Genomic DNA, 16,101 nt, shown 5'->3' with positions numbered 1-16,101 from the left:
GGTTTTCGGAGGCTTCTGGTTGGGATGGTAGGATAGTACTCGTTGCATGCAGTAGAATGATGTGTGTCTATTGGTCATGGCCTCTTCATCGGCGGCTTCCACGAAGTCGTTCGTCGCTGTATCTTTTACACATTCACAACATCATTGCATCCGCACTTGGATTTTATAGAAAGCATTTTTGATTGGTGGACGGATGAGCTGAGAAGTGGCAAAACTACATTAACATCTTAGGTCCTCCTTCATCATTCGCTTTGATCGTCCTGTCTCCCTCCCTTCGACCGTGCCCAACGCAAAGCGCTTCCAGTCTTCTCAAGCCTTCTCAAGCCCTCTCCGATACCTTCACCATAAGTCCCTTCTCAAGAAAGACGCCATAGCTGAGCGTATTGCATGGCTCAAGGGGGCGCACAAGCTGCAATTCAAACACGCGAAACAACTGTTCTCCATCAGCAAACACTCACACCACTAACGCAATTGAAAAAGGGAGGAACATACCTCAAAAACTACCTTCACCATATCCATCATTGCAATCGTCTTCCCAGCACATACCCAGCCTCCATATCCAAACACCATCTCAACGTCTTGCTCCATCTGTCTGCGTCTCTCGCTATCTGCTTCGCTGAAGCGCTCCGGGCGGAACACGGCGGCGTCGACGCCAAATAGAGCAGTTGATTGCAGCATAGACGACATGTTCATGCATACGGCGGTGCCCGGGGGCAGCAACTTGCCGTTGAAAATAGGTGATTCATTTGCCGGCACAATCTTCGGGAACAGACCAAGAAGAGGTGGCCGCATGCGAATGCCTTCGTAGATGACAGCCTATACAAGGAGAGCCAGGACTTAGTGAACGGGTCAAAGAATCACAGGATGCGTACCATACCTGTAAATACGGCAGTTTCTGCGCCTGCTCCAATGTTATAGGGTACGAAACCTTTTCCGTCCGCACCGCATCCTCAATCTCAGCAATGAGGCGGTTGTATGCCACAGGTGAGCTCATGGTGTGTACGAGGATGGAACGTAGGGCGTTGGCGGTGCTCTCGCTGCCTGCTAGTAGGAGAAACAGCCCTTCGGATTGGCATTCTTCTTCTGTGAAGCCGCGGGCGATCAATGAGGCCAGGAAATCCTTTTTACCACTATCAGGCGCTGCGAAGCGGTGGTGTACCTGATCGGCCGCAAATCTGCCCAAAAAGTCAGCGAAGTTACTTCACAGGGAAAACAAGGATGAGTCGGGACGCAAAACATACCCCATCAACGCCCCAAAACCCGTCCTATCACTATTCTTCGGCCCCACCAATCCTAGCACAAACTTCGAGAACAAAAACTTGCGGATCCACGGTACATCAGCCACGGTCGACATCCTCGGCCATAGCTCATCCACCGTCTTCAGAAAATCATAGTGATCCATCTCCTCGATCAAATACCCCACCGCCTTCCCAAATCCAAGCCTCGTAATAACGTCCATGGTAAAGTAGCACGTGATCTTGCCCAGGTCCAAAAGCGGCTTTCCTCTTCCACCCTCCGGCGACTCAGCAGCTACTGCATACCGCCCCCTCACAATGTCAACCAGCACTCTAACTTGTTCGTCGATGGAAACTTCCAAACCTAAAGTCTCGCGTCCATTGTATGCAGCCATGGATCTCGCCTTTGCCCGTTTATGCGCTCCGGGTTCGAGGATCGTAAACAGGTTATCATGGTACGGATTGAAGCGACCAGCTTGGTACCAGTCGCTGCGGGCATAGTTGCTGCGTGTAGCTGAAACGGTGCGCAGGACGACAGGGTCGTCGGTGAGGACTTCGTTGGGGCCGATGCGTACGAGGGGGGCCGTGTTGGGTGTGGAGGTCGCGGAGGACTTGGTATTGGCGGCCGCTGTAGGTTGTACGGCCTAGCCAGAGGTAGGAGAAGGGCGTTGTGGGATGAGCGGCGGGAATGTGGCGGAGACGGAGGTATGGGAGGAGGAGGGATTTTGTTGCCCAGAGAAGGATGAGGAGGGTGAGGGCGATGTAGAAGATTGGGTGTGCAGTTTGGATGATGGTGGGGAGTGGGGGGCTTCAGGGGCTTGTTAGTGTTGTTTCTCTTGTAGGGTTGGTGAAGGAATTTCGAGATACCTCAGTGAGTGTCGCTGCCATTGTTCTTAGTTGGAATTATGTGACGCCTCCAGTTGGAAACTCATATCCTTTATCTATGAGCCTTTTAAGAACTCTAGGCTATATATTTGAATAAATGGCAAGTTTTGGGTCTTCTTGCGATCGCGAAGTTGGTGCGCTGCTGTGATTGTTTGAAGTTCTTTAGGTGCGGTAGCTTTGGATAACCGCTTGGTTGGGTCGACAGTACCTCAAAGGGTTACAACTCGATTTGGGCCAATATGACGTTTTCAGAAATATGTGGAATTCTTACAGTCAGAACAGAAAGGGTGACAACATTGAAATGACCCGAGGCTTAATCACGTGATGTAGGCATCGGGATAATGGTAGTAATATGCATACCATCTACGAGCTGACATGATCTCCCTAGTCAGCCACCTGAAATGATTGTCGTCCAGAATATGATCGAGTCACTAAAGTTCAAATATGTCGGGAGATTGTGATTGAAGATTGAAGATCGATCGGACGCTACACTGGCAAAAGTCAAACCGAGAGCTTTGTCATAAAAATCGTATACCATGTTCTTGCATCATGGTGTATGTAGACCCGATTACCCATTCTCTTTCAGAAGGCAGCCCTCATCTCCAACATCCCAAACATCTGCTGTGCTGCGGCTCCAGTCTCGGCTGCCGCAGACCGCACTCCATCTAACAGTGTACTCTTCACCTCACTGTTAAAACCCGCCAACTCTCGTGCTGTCTGGACGACTCGTCTGAGACGGAGCTTTACCAGTGCCTCGAAGCATGTTTGTGACATCTCTTTACTCAGTCTCAAGCCGCCAACTGTCAGATGTGTGATCTGACCGCTATGGGCACTAACGCCAGTTGTCCCTCGTATATAGGTCTCTAGATGCTCAATCACCCAGCACATCGATGTACAGAACATCATGCTCATGTATGGTGAGCTGAGTGAGCAATTTTTACATGCGGATATCGTGTTCTTGGTCTGGTTCAATAGTTGCTCCAGAGCAAACACGACATCCAGCGGAAGAAGTGTCGTGGGCCGCAGGCTAACCCAGCCCATGAGCTGGCCAAGTTGAGAAGAGCATTTGCAATCCACGTTTCTGGATATATCCGAGAGAATATCGGACACCGGTGAGCCGGAAGGATTCGGATTCTTCGGAACATCTGTCGCAGGTGCAAACAAGGGTTGGTCGTTCTGTGATTGGGCTCGCTGGTGGATGTCACTTAGCTGCGGTGATGGCTGCTGTAACGGCTCCCCGGTACTGTTGTTGACGCCAAGGATAGTGCCACTGAGGATATCGTGGCGTGACGAGAGGTCCCACATCTGTGCTGCGGAGGCTAAGTGACAATATGGGGCATCCATGTCGATCTCGGGCTCGTCCCACTCCCATACTGCGAAGTTCTCAATCGATTCAAGATCAGCCGCACTACCACCGCGGCTTATATCTAGTGGTGCATGCGTGAATGAATCCAACATTTCTGTTCCGGGAAGTCTTGTAGCTACCATCTCATCATCCCGATCCGTCGACCTTCTGTATTGTGGCGTACCCCGAGTCGAATCTTGACGCTTCTCTACCGAAAGCACCATATCTGTACGGAGTGGTGACCGTGTTAGCGGTGCCGTTTCTTGTCCCATTATTTCACTTCCGGTGGCGTCCGGACCGTAGGATCCGCCATGGTCGGGGCTCACGGATGTATGACGCCGCCTTCCTGGGCGACGTGCTACGCTGTAACTGCAGTCCCGCTCGCAGCCGCGATCAACGCACCTTTGACAGACTGGCTTCTCGCGACTGCATTTGAGCTTGGAAAGGGTGCAGATATCGCAAGAATTACGTAGCCGGCGAAGTCCAGGGCGCGAGGTCTTCATATTAGCTGCTTGGCGAAACCTGTTTCCGGTGTCTTTTGTGAATACTGGAAGCTGATATGAAACAAATCAGAATGAGGGACGATGAAATGATACTGTGCTGATACCCGCGGCACGATGAATTTAAGGTGGTATTTCTAGATCGCTACCACTCTGAGATCCTTCTCCTCTCACCGCCACTTGTGGTTTTACCAAAAAAATATCGAACGGCTTACTCCAACTCGCAAATTTTCACCTACCCCTGCAAAAAACTTAGCGACAGTTTATAGCCGCAGTACACCCGAGCCACGTACTGCTACGACTACAACACTACGCTAAGCTTGTTACAACCCTACGCCTCGTTCAAGATCCCATGGCTTTTTCCCCTTCGAGGTTTTTTTCAGACTTAGGAACACGAGGAAAGCGTTGCAAAAAGAGATAGGTTGAAGAGAAGGAAAAACAGGCAGCTATAATAGGGTTTTACTTTCTCTCCTCCCCTGTAATAGCTGGGACATGCCTAAACCACAATAGTCAAAACACAACCAACGAACGTCAAAGGAGAGATAAAAATAGCTAGAATGGCATCTGCCACCGTCCTACATAGTCTCTGACTGATAAAGGACGTTAATGGATTACATACATACATACATACATACCACTCTGAGGCCTTTCGAACTTGAGTGCCAAGCATAGTGACCAGACTCCGCAACAATCAATCGATTGACATGATTGATTCCTATATAGGTTAAAGAATTACTTCATTAGGCAGCCTTTAACCTAGATAGGAATCAATCATGCCGATCCGATTGATTGTTGCGGAGTCTGATAGTGACAGTCAAAATGGCCGAGACGTCAGCTTACATATGGTATCTAGCATCCTTGGAATGGCGAGTAACGCAAAGTCTATTAACCGGGAAGCCGTCGTGACATGAACAGCTCCAGGGCTCCATGTATGCTGTCGCTTTGCTGATATGCGCGAACCAATCTACATATTGAACGTCAGCGGAATCGGACCGATTCCAGTATATGCCCAACTTGCCCTGAGGCTGCCCGAATATGCTAGTTCTTGAGGTTAGTAGGCTCCGATACCTATAAAGCGCCAGCCTTCTCGTGAGTACGCCGATTGTGGTTATCAAGGAGAGATTCAAACTCTTTGATATTCAGTCCGTTGTCGCCATCATCAGCCGGAAGGCTTTGTCGTCAAACGATGGGGGTTTACTACCAAGTTCAAACAAGATGCAACAGCCCTACGTGAAACGTCAGTCGGAAACTAACGATCCATAGCGCGAGCAGTTCCCTGTGACGGAACGTCTACTATTGGTGCACTATGCCCTATCCGGTTATCGCAAAGTTAGCGTCAAATACCGCACTAGGTAGGCAGCGCTTGACAGCGGAAGGCCGGAGGGTCGGTATTATAGTCACGGTTCTCTAGTAATTGTTATGGCCTGGACCACAAGACTCGGAATTGGACCCCGAAAACACAAGGGTCCACGACGTGGTAGGCGGCGCGAAATGCTTGCAACGCAGCACGCTAGCCATGATCTGCATGAGGAACCATGCCCATCTCACCGCGGGCATGACTGTCCATCACAACTATATCCCAGAAGATGTGCTACAACTCCCACTTTAAAGCATACCTATCATGCAATACCAAGTTAGTGAAAAGCGCTCGATTAGCTACCTAGATATTCGGGTAATTAAATGATAGTTCTACTAATGCACAGGCGAGAAGGTATTCTACCTAGTTTCATACATTGGTCGAGACCTGTTATCGGTGTTCCCGTAGGATCTTCGAATAGATCTTAGTTTCGGCCGCACTGCACTCCGTACGATGAGTGTGGAACCGATAAGGCTTGCATGGATTTCAGTAACTTATTGGAACAAGGTCTCCTCTGGTGGTATGACTACCATAGGGAACCGAGTAGAGGTATGTTAGGTCACCACGTATTGGATTGAACTACACTAAGAGCTGTTGTTCTGTCTTCTTATTATCATGATGATCTGGGGATTTACATGACAGATCATCATTCCGCGTCGGTCCTTCTGCTCGGGCTTACTTCCACGAGCCTCATCCCCGCCGACCTGGACTGAACCTTACATCTTCTCAACACTCCCCCTCAGGGCAGGTCCGGTCTAAGGACAACTCCTAATTGGTTCTTGAATTTCTCGAATGCGACTCGCTGCAACGGCTTTGTCATTCCATCAGCCACCATATCTACAGTTGGCACGTAGGCCACGTCGAGTTTACCTTGTTCTGCTAGGTCTCTGATAAAATGATAACAGACGTCGATGTGCTTTGATCTTTCGTGAAGGTGAGGGTTCTTTGTAAGTGCAATGGCACCCTGGTTATCTCCTAGCATCTGGACCTTGTTGGTGTCTTTTCCAATGTACTTTGGGAACCCAAGATCTCTGAACATTTGAGCAATCCACTGGCCTTGCTTACAGCATGTTGATAGTGCGATGTATTCAGATTCGCAGCTTGACGTTGCAACAGACCGTTGCTTCTTGCTAGACCATGATATTGGACCTCCGTAGAACATTGCAGTGCTCCCTGAAACGCTCTTTCGGTCTACCATGTCGCTTGCCCAGTCAGCATCAGAGTAGATGACAAATTGCGAGTGTACTCCCCCTGGTCCGTAGCGTAGCTTCATTGTTACTGTCGACCTTAGATATCGTAGCAGGTTCTTCAACGCATGGCCATGATGTTCTGCTGGATCGCTCATGTATTGGCTTAGCTTTCCGAGGGTGAATGCAATGTCTGGGCGTGTAAGAACCATAGCAAACATAAGGCTCCCTATCACTTGCTGGTATTCAGTGATGTCGATTCGGGTGTCGTTGTTAGTGGCTGGCCTAAATGACGTGTAATCTGCGGATGGAATCTTCTTGTCTCTGTGTTGTTTGCTAGACATTCCAAACTTGTCAAGTACTGCGTGTATGTACTGTTCTTGATCGAGGTAGATTGTGCGGCGCTTTCTGTCTCGCGTAACTCGTACTCCAAGGATCTTATGAATCTCCCCTAGGTTCTTGGTGTTGAATCTTCCAGAAAGCTTCTTGTAGAACCAATCAATTTGAGCTCGATCTTTTGCGGCAACAGCAATGTCGTCAACGTAGACGAGGATACGGAGTTGTTTTTCTTCGTGGATAAACATGCACGGGTCGGCAAGGCTTTGCACGAATCCCCATGCCAGAAGTTCTTTCTTTATTAACAAGTTCCAGTCACGAGCAGCTTGTTTGAGTCCATATAGGCTGCGGAGAACTTTAAGGACGTATCCTTTCTTAACTTCTACTCCCTGGGGTTGCTTAAGAAAGATCTCTTCCTTCAAATGCGACTCTGTGAAAGCATTCTTGATGTCAAAGTGAAAACATTCTAGGTTTTCCGCTGCGACAGTGGCCATAAACAGACGTAAGGTGTCCATGCGAACTGTCGGGGCGAAAGTCTCGTTGTAGTCTGTTCCGTGTACTTGCGTAAAACCTCTTGCCACAAGGCGTGCCTTAAACCTCTCAACAGTCCCGTCGAGATTTGTTTTGACTGTAAAAACCCACTTTGAATCAACCATGTTCGCGTCTTTTGGCTTTGGAACTTCCTCCCAGGTTCGATTCTCCATTAACGCGATTATCTCTTCAAGTATTGCTGCTTTCCATTGCTTTCCATACTTTGGGTCGTTGATAGCTTGCTCGTGTGTCTGGGGGATCTGGATTCCTGCGATCTCGGTTGCTGCAAAAGCCTTCTCAGATAGTCGTGTTTGCTCTTCTATAAGGCCAGCTTGGGCTAGCATAGCTTTAACGATCTTGCTAAATCTCTCGTCCTCAACAACCTCTTCGTTAGACCTCTTTCGTTTGGCTTGTCTGGTGAAGTATCGTGGAGCCTCCTCTTCTCGTACAGACTGGGTATACGGTTCTTCGGGTCCCTCTTCGTCCACAAGATTAGGAACCCGCTCATCAGATGGTGCAGTAGGGGGAATAGTCGTTAGCTTCCCTGGTCTTCCTCTGTGACGCTTAACTGGTTCGGGAGTTAGCTCTGCCGACGACAGTTCTATTGGGTTCTCGGGAACTGGCTCCACTATTTCTGCAGGAGATGGTTCCATTGGTTCGACAGGAGATGGTTCCATTAGTTCGACAGGAGATGGTTCCATTAGTTCGACAGGAGATGGTTCTATTGGTTCTGCAGGAGATAGTTCCATTGATTTGGCAGGAGGTGGTTCCATTGGTTCTGCAGGAGATGATTCCAGATCCTTCCTAGGTCTTCCTCTTGGTTTTCGGTCTGGCATCGTATTCTGCGTCCCTTGTGGTCCAGCTGGTATGTTTCGCAGTCGTAGTTCAACTTTTCCTCCAGGGGTGTATTCGTCCACTGATAATCGGCTTGTCCTTGAGGTGTATCCAAGCTCTGGCGAATAGAACTTGAACTGCTTGTTTGTTGTCTCAGAATATCCCATGAATACTCCAACTCTGCCACGGTCCACGAGCTTGTCATGTCGTTGGTCTGCTGGAATCGTTTTGGGGTTGATGTAAGAATAGCATTTGCTCCCCCATACACGGATGTGGTCAATGGATGGTTTCGTTCCTGTGAATGCCTCTTCAGGACTGACTTGCTTTCCATTGATCGTGGGTCCTGTGTTTGTGCGGTTTCGCAGGTATGCGTCTGCTTCGACAGCTTCATCCCAAAACTCAATTGGTAAACCAGCGTCTTTCAGCATTGCTCTCATATCAGCTTCAGCGGTTTGGATGTTTCGCTCAGCTGGTCCATTCTGGTGTGAGGAAGCAATTGTTGTAGGCTGAATTTCCACGCCCTGTGTAACTCTCCATTCCTCGGCTTGCTGTAGAAGTTCTGGTGCGTTGTCAGTTCCAGCAGCTTTAACCTTTTCGCCAGTTTGATGTTCTACAAAGGTCTTCCAGATTTGGAGTTCCCTTTGTGCGTCTCCCTTTTTCTTCAGCGGGATAACCCAGTTTTTTCGCGTGTAACTGTCAATAATAAGGAGGAACCACCTGTTTCCTCGCAGAGATGTTGGAAAGGGTCCTGCAATGTCAAACTGTACTAAGGCTAGCTTCGTGGCCTTATGCTCTCTCAGCTGCTTAGGGATGCTGTTCTTCATTTTCGTCAGAGAACACACTTCGCAGATTTCTATCTTCTCTGGAACTTGAATCTTCTTCTGGAGAGTTGTAACTTCGTGGAGTTTAGCAATCTTTGCAGGTCCTAGGTGTGCGAAGCGTCTGTGATACAGCAAGTATCTCTCCTTTTCATTAACCTTAAGCTCGCTCTTAACTGGTGCATGGAGTTCCGTGCCTAGAAATGCTGTTTCTTGGTATCCATCGGCAATGTGTGACACTACGTAGAGGCCGTCGTCCATAGTTGCTTCAATAATAACCTTCTTTCCTAGTTTGAAGTATAGTGCGTGTGAATTGAAACGACCCTTCAGGCTTGCTGCGCAAATTCTTCTTCCTGATAACAAATTGACTCCAAGGTTAGGTACAAGCAGTACTTCTGACAGCCATGTCGACGATCCATCCTTACACACCACTTGAGCTTCTCCTTTCCAGTCCGCATATAATTCTCCCCCTCCAACCCGAACGACTCTTCGTTTGATCTTAATCATTCGTCTAAATAATGAGGGTTGGTCAGACATGTGAGAGGATGCGCCAGTGTCGGCAGCCCAGGTAGATGGAGAGGCCTTACCGACGATGTCTTTTGAGAGACGGCATGTCTCAATTTCCTCGGGTTCGGAGTCTGAGGTCTCAGATAATTCATCTGACTCTGAATTGACTTCTTCGGCTCCATATGCTTTGCCAGTCCTTTTGTGGGAATTCCTTTGCTTAGGTGTCTTAACGAGCAGCTTAGATGATTTCTTAGCGTCGTATTCCTTAAGGAGCTTTCGAGCTCTCTCACGTCTTGGGCAGTCTCGTACGCCATGGGCTCCATCACAAAGGAAGCATTGGACCGTGAATTTGGCACCAGATTCGGAGTCAGACGATAGTGGCGAGTTCTTATGATTTCGACGCCTGTAAGGCGGAACATACTTCTCCGTCTTTCGGAATGCTGGAAGAGCTTTTTCGTTGGCGTCTTGCTGGTCTCGAACCTCCTTCTCTTCCAGAAACTTAAGTTTCTGTTCAACCGTGAGGTTAAGTTGGGCGTTTAAGGTGTCAATCGTAGTCTTGAATTCTTTCGGAAGTGATCTGATAAGAACGAGTAGTAGTGCAGAGTCCTTGTAAGCTCCGTTGGTGTCGGCGTCTGCTGCTACAAGTTTACGTCGGTAGTCCTTTAGCTTCTCCCATGATCCAACAATCGTGTTCCCGGGATTAAATGTGAACGTTTGAATTCTAGTCATGTATATGTTGGCAGTTGTGGCGTCAGTTTGGGTGTACTTCTTTTGTAGGTAGGCCCAGAATTGGAAGGCAGTATCGTATTCGTCAATGAGGGCTTGGTCATCCTCGCTAAGCGACCGAAACAAGAGATCGATTGCAGTGGCTTCATCTTCTAGGTACTTGTCTCTTTTTTCAATGTTGACGCGGATCTTGGTATGCTTGTCTGTTTCAGCAATTTCCAACTCTTCCATAGCCTCCGTTAGTCTACTAGCTGTTGCTATTTGACAGTGCTGTACCAGATTTTTCTCGCAGACATAGAAGACTTTCTTCCCCTTAAGCTTGACCTTGTTTCGGCGAAACCAAGTATCGTGGTTTTCGGCTGTGAGCTGGGGGATCTTCCATTCTTCCTTCTCTGCAGCCATCTTGTGCGGGTGATGCGGTTGATTCGGGCGATGCGGGCGATGCGGGCGATGCGGGCGATGCGGGCGATGCGGGCGATGCGGGCGATGCGGGCGATGCGGGCGATGTTCTGCGGGTGGTGCAGTCGTTATCGGTTCTCGAGCGTGGAGACGGTGTGTGTAAGTATGGTTGCGTGTCAACCGCGTTGTACACGACTTTTTCTCTTTTCCGATTCCTGCTTGAATCTAAGTCCTTCGTGACTTGGGTGAGTGTTTTTGATTCCTTCTCGAATCTAAGTCCTTCGTGACTTGGTTAGGTGTTTAAAACCAATAACGTTGGGTTAGGCAACCGGGCTCATAACCTATTGGAACAAGGTCTCCTCTGGTGGTATGACTACCATAGGGAACCGAGTAGAGGTATGTTAGGTCACCACGTATTGGATTGAACTACACTAAGAGCTGTTGTTCTGTCTTCTTATTATCATGATGATCTGGGGATTTACATGACAGATCATCATTCCGCGTCGGTCCTTCTGCTCGGGCTTACTTCCACGAGCCTCATCCCCGCCGACCTGGACTGAACCTTACATCTTCTCAACACTCCCCCTCAGGGCAGGTCCGGTCTAAGGACAACTCCTAATTGGTTCTTGAATTTCTCGAATGCGACTCGCTGCAACGGCTTTGTCATTCCATCAGCCACCATATCTACAGTTGGCACGTAGGCCACGTCGAGTTTACCTTGTTCTGCTAGGTCTCTGATAAAATGATAACAGACGTCGATGTGCTTTGATCTTTCGTGAAGGTGAGGGTTCTTTGTAAGTGCAATGGCACCCTGGTTATCTCCTAGCATCTGGACCTTGTTGGTGTCTTTTCCAATGTACTTTGGGAACCCAAGATCTCTGAACATTTGAGCAATCCACTGGCCTTGCTTACAGCATGTTGATAGTGCGATGTATTCAGATTCGCAGCTTGACGTTGCAACAGACCGTTGCTTCTTGCTAGACCATGATATTGGACCTCCGTAGAACATTGCAGTGCTCCCTGAAACGCTCTTTCGGTCTACCATGTCGCTTGCCCAGTCAGCATCAGAGTAGATGACAAATTGCGAGTGTACTCCCCCTGGTCCGTAGCGTAGCTTCATTGTTACTGTCGACCTTAGATATCGTAGCAGGTTCTTCAACGCATGGCCATGATGTTCTGCTGGATCGCTCATGTATTGGCTTAGCTTTCCGAGGGTGAATGCAATGTCTGGGCGTGTAAGAACCATAGCAAACATAAGGCTCCCTATCACTTGCTGGTATTCAGTGATGTCGATTCGGGTGTCGTTGTTAGTGGCTGGCCTAAATGACGTGTAATCTGCGGATGGAATCTTCTTGTCTCTGTGTTGTTTGCTAGACATTCCAAACTTGTCAAGTACTGCGTGTATGTACTGTTCTTGATCGAGGTAGATTGTGCGGCGCTTTCTGTCTCGCGTAACTCGTACTCCAAGGATCTTATGAATCTCCCCTAGGTTCTTGGTGTTGAATCTTCCAGAAAGCTTCTTGTAGAACCAATCAATTTGAGCTCGATCTTTTGCGGCAACAGCAATGTCGTCAACGTAGACGAGGATACGGAGTTGTTTTTCTTCGTGGATAAACATGCACGGGTCGGCAAGGCTTTGCACGAATCCCCATGCCAGAAGTTCTTTCTTTATTAACAAGTTCCAGTCACGAGCAGCTTGTTTGAGTCCATATAGGCTGCGGAGAACTTTAAGGACGTATCCTTTCTTAACTTCTACTCCCTGGGGTTGCTTAAGAAAGATCTCTTCCTTCAAATGCGACTCTGTGAAAGCATTCTTGATGTCAAAGTGAAAACATTCTAGGTTTTCCGCTGCGACAGTGGCCATAAACAGACGTAAGGTGTCCATGCGAACTGTCGGGGCGAAAGTCTCGTTGTAGTCTGTTCCGTGTACTTGCGTAAAACCTCTTGCCACAAGGCGTGCCTTAAACCTCTCAACAGTCCCGTCGAGATTTGTTTTGACTGTAAAAACCCACTTTGAATCAACCATGTTCGCGTCTTTTGGCTTTGGAACTTCCTCCCAGGTTCGATTCTCCATTAACGCGATTATCTCTTCAAGTATTGCTGCTTTCCATTGCTTTCCATACTTTGGGTCGTTGATAGCTTGCTCGTGTGTCTGGGGATCTGGATTCCTGCGATCTCGGTTGCTGCAAAAGCCTTCTCAGATAGTCGTGTTTGCTCTTCTATAAGGCCAGCTTGGGCTAGCATAGCTTTAACGATCTTGCTAAATCTCTCGTCCTCAACAACCTCTTCGTTAGACCTCTTTCGTTTGGCTTGTCTGGTGAAGTATCGTGGAGCCTCCTCTTCTCGTACAGACTGGGTATACGGTTCTTCGGGTCCCTCTTCGTCCACAAGATTAGGAACCCGCTCATCAGATGGTGCAGTAGGGGGAATAGTCGTTAGCTTCCCTGGTCTTCCTCTGTGACGCTTAACTGGTTCGGGAGTTAGCTCTGCCGACGACAGTTCTATTGGGTTCTCGGGAACTGGCTCCACTATTTCTGCAGGAGATGGTTCCATTGGTTCGACAGGAGATGGTTCCATTAGTTCGACAGGAGATGGTTCCATTAGTTCGACAGGAGATGGTTCTATTGGTTCTGCAGGAGATAGTTCCATTGATTTGGCAGGAGGTGGTTCCATTGGTTCTGCAGGAGATGATTCCAGATCCTTCCTAGGTCTTCCTCTTGGTTTTCGGTCTGGCATCGTATTCTGCGTCCCTTGTGGTCCAGCTGGTATGTTTCGCAGTCGTAGTTCAACTTTTCCTCCAGGGGTGTATTCGTCCACTGATAATCGGCTTGTCCTTGAGGTGTATCCAAGCTCTGGCGAATAGAACTTGAACTGCTTGTTTGTTGTCTCAGAATATCCCATGAATACTCCAACTCTGCCACGGTCCACGAGCTTGTCATGTCGTTGGTCTGCTGGAATCGTTTTGGGGTTGATGTAAGAATAGCATTTGCTCCCCCATACACGGATGTGGTCAATGGATGGTTTCGTTCCTGTGAATGCCTCTTCAGGACTGACTTGCTTTCCATTGATCGTGGGTCCTGTGTTTGTGCGGTTTCGCAGGTATGCGTCTGCTTCGACAGCTTCATCCCAAAACTCAATTGGTAAACCAGCGTCTTTCAGCATTGCTCTCATATCAGCTTCAGCGGTTTGGATGTTTCGCTCAGCTGGTCCATTCTGGTGTGAGGAAGCAATTGTTGTAGGCTGAATTTCCACGCCCTGTGTAACTCTCCATTCCTCGGCTTGCTGTAGAAGTTCTGGTGCGTTGTCAGTTCCAGCAGCTTTAACCTTTTCGCCAGTTTGATGTTCTACAAAGGTCTTCCAGATTTGGAGTTCCCTTTGTGCGTCTCCCTTTTTCTTCAGCGGGATAACCCAGTTTTTTCGCGTGTAACTGTCAATAATAAGGAGGAACCACCTGTTTCCTCGCAGAGATGTTGGAAAGGGTCCTGCAATGTCAAACTGTACTAAGGCTAGCTTCGTGGCCTTATGCTCTCTCAGCTGCTTAGGGATGCTGTTCTTCATTTTCGTCAGAGAACACACTTCGCAGATTTCTATCTTCTCTGGAACTTGAATCTTCTTCTGGAGAGTTGTAACTTCGTGGAGTTTAGCAATCTTTGCAGGTCCTAGGTGTGCGAAGCGTCTGTGATACAGCAAGTATCTCTCCTTTTCATTAACCTTAAGCTCGCTCTTAACTGGTGCATGGAGTTCCGTGCCTAGAAATGCTGTTTCTTGGTATCCATCGGCAATGTGTGACACTACGTAGAGGCCGTCGTCCATAGTTGCTTCAATAATAACCTTCTTTCCTAGTTTGAAGTATAGTGCGTGTGAATTGAAACGACCCTTCAGGCTTGCTGCGCAAATTCTTCTTCCTGATAACAAATTGACTCCAAGGTTAGGTACAAGCAGTACTTCTGACAGCCATGTCGACGATCCATCCTTACACACCACTTGAGCTTCTCCTTTCCAGTCCGCATATAATTCTCCCCTCCAACCCGAACGACTCTTCGTTTGATCTTAATCATTCGTCTAAATAATGAGGGTTGGTCAGACATGTGAGAGGATGCGCCAGTGTCGGCAGCCCAGGTAGATGGAGAGGCCTTACCGACGATGTCTTTTGAGAGACGGCATGTCTCAATTTCCTCGGGTTCGGAGTCTGAGGTCTCAGATAATTCATCTGACTCTGAATTGACTTCTTCGGCTCCATATGCTTTGCCAGTCCTTTTGTGGGAATTCCTTTGCTTAGGTGTCTTAACGAGCAGCTTAGATGATTTCTTAGCGTCGTATTCCTTAAGGAGCTTTCGAGCTCTCTCACGTCTTGGGCAGTCTCGTACGCCATGGGCTCCATCACAAAGGAAGCATTGGACCGTGAATTTGGCACCAGATTCGGAGTCAGACGATAGTGGCGAGTTCTTATGATTTCGACGCCTGTAAGGCGGAACATACTTCTCCGTCTTTCGGAATGCTGGAAGAGCTTTTTCGTTGGCGTCTTGCTGGTCTCGAACCTCCTTCTCTTCCAGAAACTTAAGTTTCTGTTCAACCGTGAGGTTAAGTTGGGCGTTTAAGGTGTCAATCGTAGTCTTGAATTCTTTCGGAAGTGATCTGATAAGAACGAGTAGTAGTGCAGAGTCCTTGTAAGCTCCGTTGGTGTCGGCGTCTGCTGCTACAAGTTTACGTCGGTAGTCCTTTAGCTTCTCCCATGATCCAACAATCGTGTTCCCGGGATTAAATGTGAACGTTTGAATTCTAGTCATGTATATGTTGGCAGTTGTGGCGTCAGTTTGGGTGTACTTCTTTTGTAGGTAGGCCCAGAATTGGAAGGCAGTATCGTATTCGTCAATGAGGGCTTGGTCATCCTCGCTAAGCGACCGAAACAAGAGATCGATTGCAGTGGCTTCATCTTCTAGGTACTTGTCTCTTTTTTCAATGTTGACGCGGATCTTGGTATGCTTGTCTGTTTCAGCAATTTCCAACTCTTCCATAGCCTCCGTTAGTCTACTAGCTGTTGCTATTTGACAGTGCTGTACCAGATTTTTCTCGCAGACATAGAAGACTTTCTTCCCCTTAAGCTTGACCTTGTTTCGGCGAAACCAAGTATCGTGGTTTTCGGCTGTGAGCTGGGGGATCTTCCATTCTTCCTTCTCTGCAGCCATCTTGTGCGGGTGATGCGGTTGATTCGGGCGATGCGGGCGATGCGGGCGATGCGGGCGATGCGGGCGATGCGGGCGATGCGGGCGATGCGGGCGATGCGGGCGATGTTCTGCGGGTGGTGCAGTCGTTATCGGTTCTCGAGCGTGGAGACGGTGTGTGTAAGTATGGTTGCGTGTCAACCGCGTTGTACACGACTTTTTCTCTTTTCCGATTCCTGCTTGAATCTAAGTCCTTCGTGACTTGGGTGAGTGTTTTTG

General features: G+C 48.5%; 6 protein-coding genes across 6 annotated transcripts; all 6 read right to left on the bottom strand.

Moving 5' to 3' along the window:
* Nucleotides 1–319: 319 nt before the first annotated feature.
* PtrM4_113310 (uncharacterized protein) lies at nucleotides 320–2,123 on the bottom strand (the record flags this gene model as incomplete). The annotated part of the gene is made up of 5 exons (XM_066108073.1): nucleotides 320–433; nucleotides 493–816; nucleotides 878–1,175; nucleotides 1,242–1,879; nucleotides 2,103–2,123. 5 exons carry the CDS (start codon nucleotides 2,121–2,123, stop codon nucleotides 320–322), a joined length of 1,395 nt encoding a protein of 464 aa, XP_065961258.1.
* Nucleotides 2,124–2,702: 579 nt separating this feature from the next.
* On the bottom strand, nucleotides 2,703–3,578 carry PtrM4_113300 (uncharacterized protein; the record flags this gene model as incomplete). The annotated part of the gene is made up of 1 exon (XM_001942442.2): nucleotides 2,703–3,578. One exon carries the CDS (start codon nucleotides 3,576–3,578, stop codon nucleotides 2,703–2,705), a length of 876 nt encoding a protein of 291 aa, XP_001942477.2.
* Nucleotides 3,579–6,061: 2,483 nt separating this feature from the next.
* On the bottom strand, nucleotides 6,062–10,492 carry PtrM4_113290 (uncharacterized protein; the record flags this gene model as incomplete). The annotated part of the gene is made up of 1 exon (XM_066108072.1): nucleotides 6,062–10,492. One exon carries the CDS (start codon nucleotides 10,490–10,492, stop codon nucleotides 6,062–6,064), a length of 4,431 nt encoding a protein of 1,476 aa, XP_065961257.1.
* A 754-nt stretch (nucleotides 10,493–11,246) lies between these two features.
* PtrM4_113280 (uncharacterized protein) lies at nucleotides 11,247–12,686 on the bottom strand (the record flags this gene model as incomplete). Its single annotated transcript, XM_066108071.1, has 1 exon — nucleotides 11,247–12,686. One exon carries the CDS (start codon nucleotides 12,684–12,686, stop codon nucleotides 11,247–11,249), a length of 1,440 nt encoding a protein of 479 aa, XP_065961256.1.
* A 56-nt stretch (nucleotides 12,687–12,742) lies between these two features.
* PtrM4_113270 (uncharacterized protein) lies at nucleotides 12,743–14,473 on the bottom strand (the record flags this gene model as incomplete). Its single annotated transcript, XM_066108070.1, has 1 exon — nucleotides 12,743–14,473. One exon carries the CDS (start codon nucleotides 14,471–14,473, stop codon nucleotides 12,743–12,745), a length of 1,731 nt encoding a protein of 576 aa, XP_065961255.1.
* Nucleotides 14,474–14,714: 241 nt separating this feature from the next.
* On the bottom strand, nucleotides 14,715–15,675 carry PtrM4_113260 (uncharacterized protein; the record flags this gene model as incomplete). Its single annotated transcript, XM_066108069.1, has 2 exons — nucleotides 14,715–14,722; nucleotides 14,799–15,675. The coding sequence occupies 2 exons, from the start codon at nucleotides 15,673–15,675 to the stop codon at nucleotides 14,715–14,717; spliced, it is 885 nt and encodes a 294-aa protein (XP_065961254.1).
* Nucleotides 15,676–16,101: the final 426 nt, after the last annotated feature.

Source organism: Pyrenophora tritici-repentis, chromosome 6 (assembly GCF_003171515.1).
Source record: "Pyrenophora tritici-repentis strain M4 chromosome 6, whole genome shotgun sequence".
In the NCBI taxonomy this organism is placed as follows: Eukaryota; Fungi; Ascomycota; class Dothideomycetes; order Pleosporales; family Pleosporaceae; genus Pyrenophora; species Pyrenophora tritici-repentis.
The sequence above is the reverse complement of the archived record's forward strand: the minus strand, read 5'-3'. Positions and strand labels throughout refer to the sequence as shown.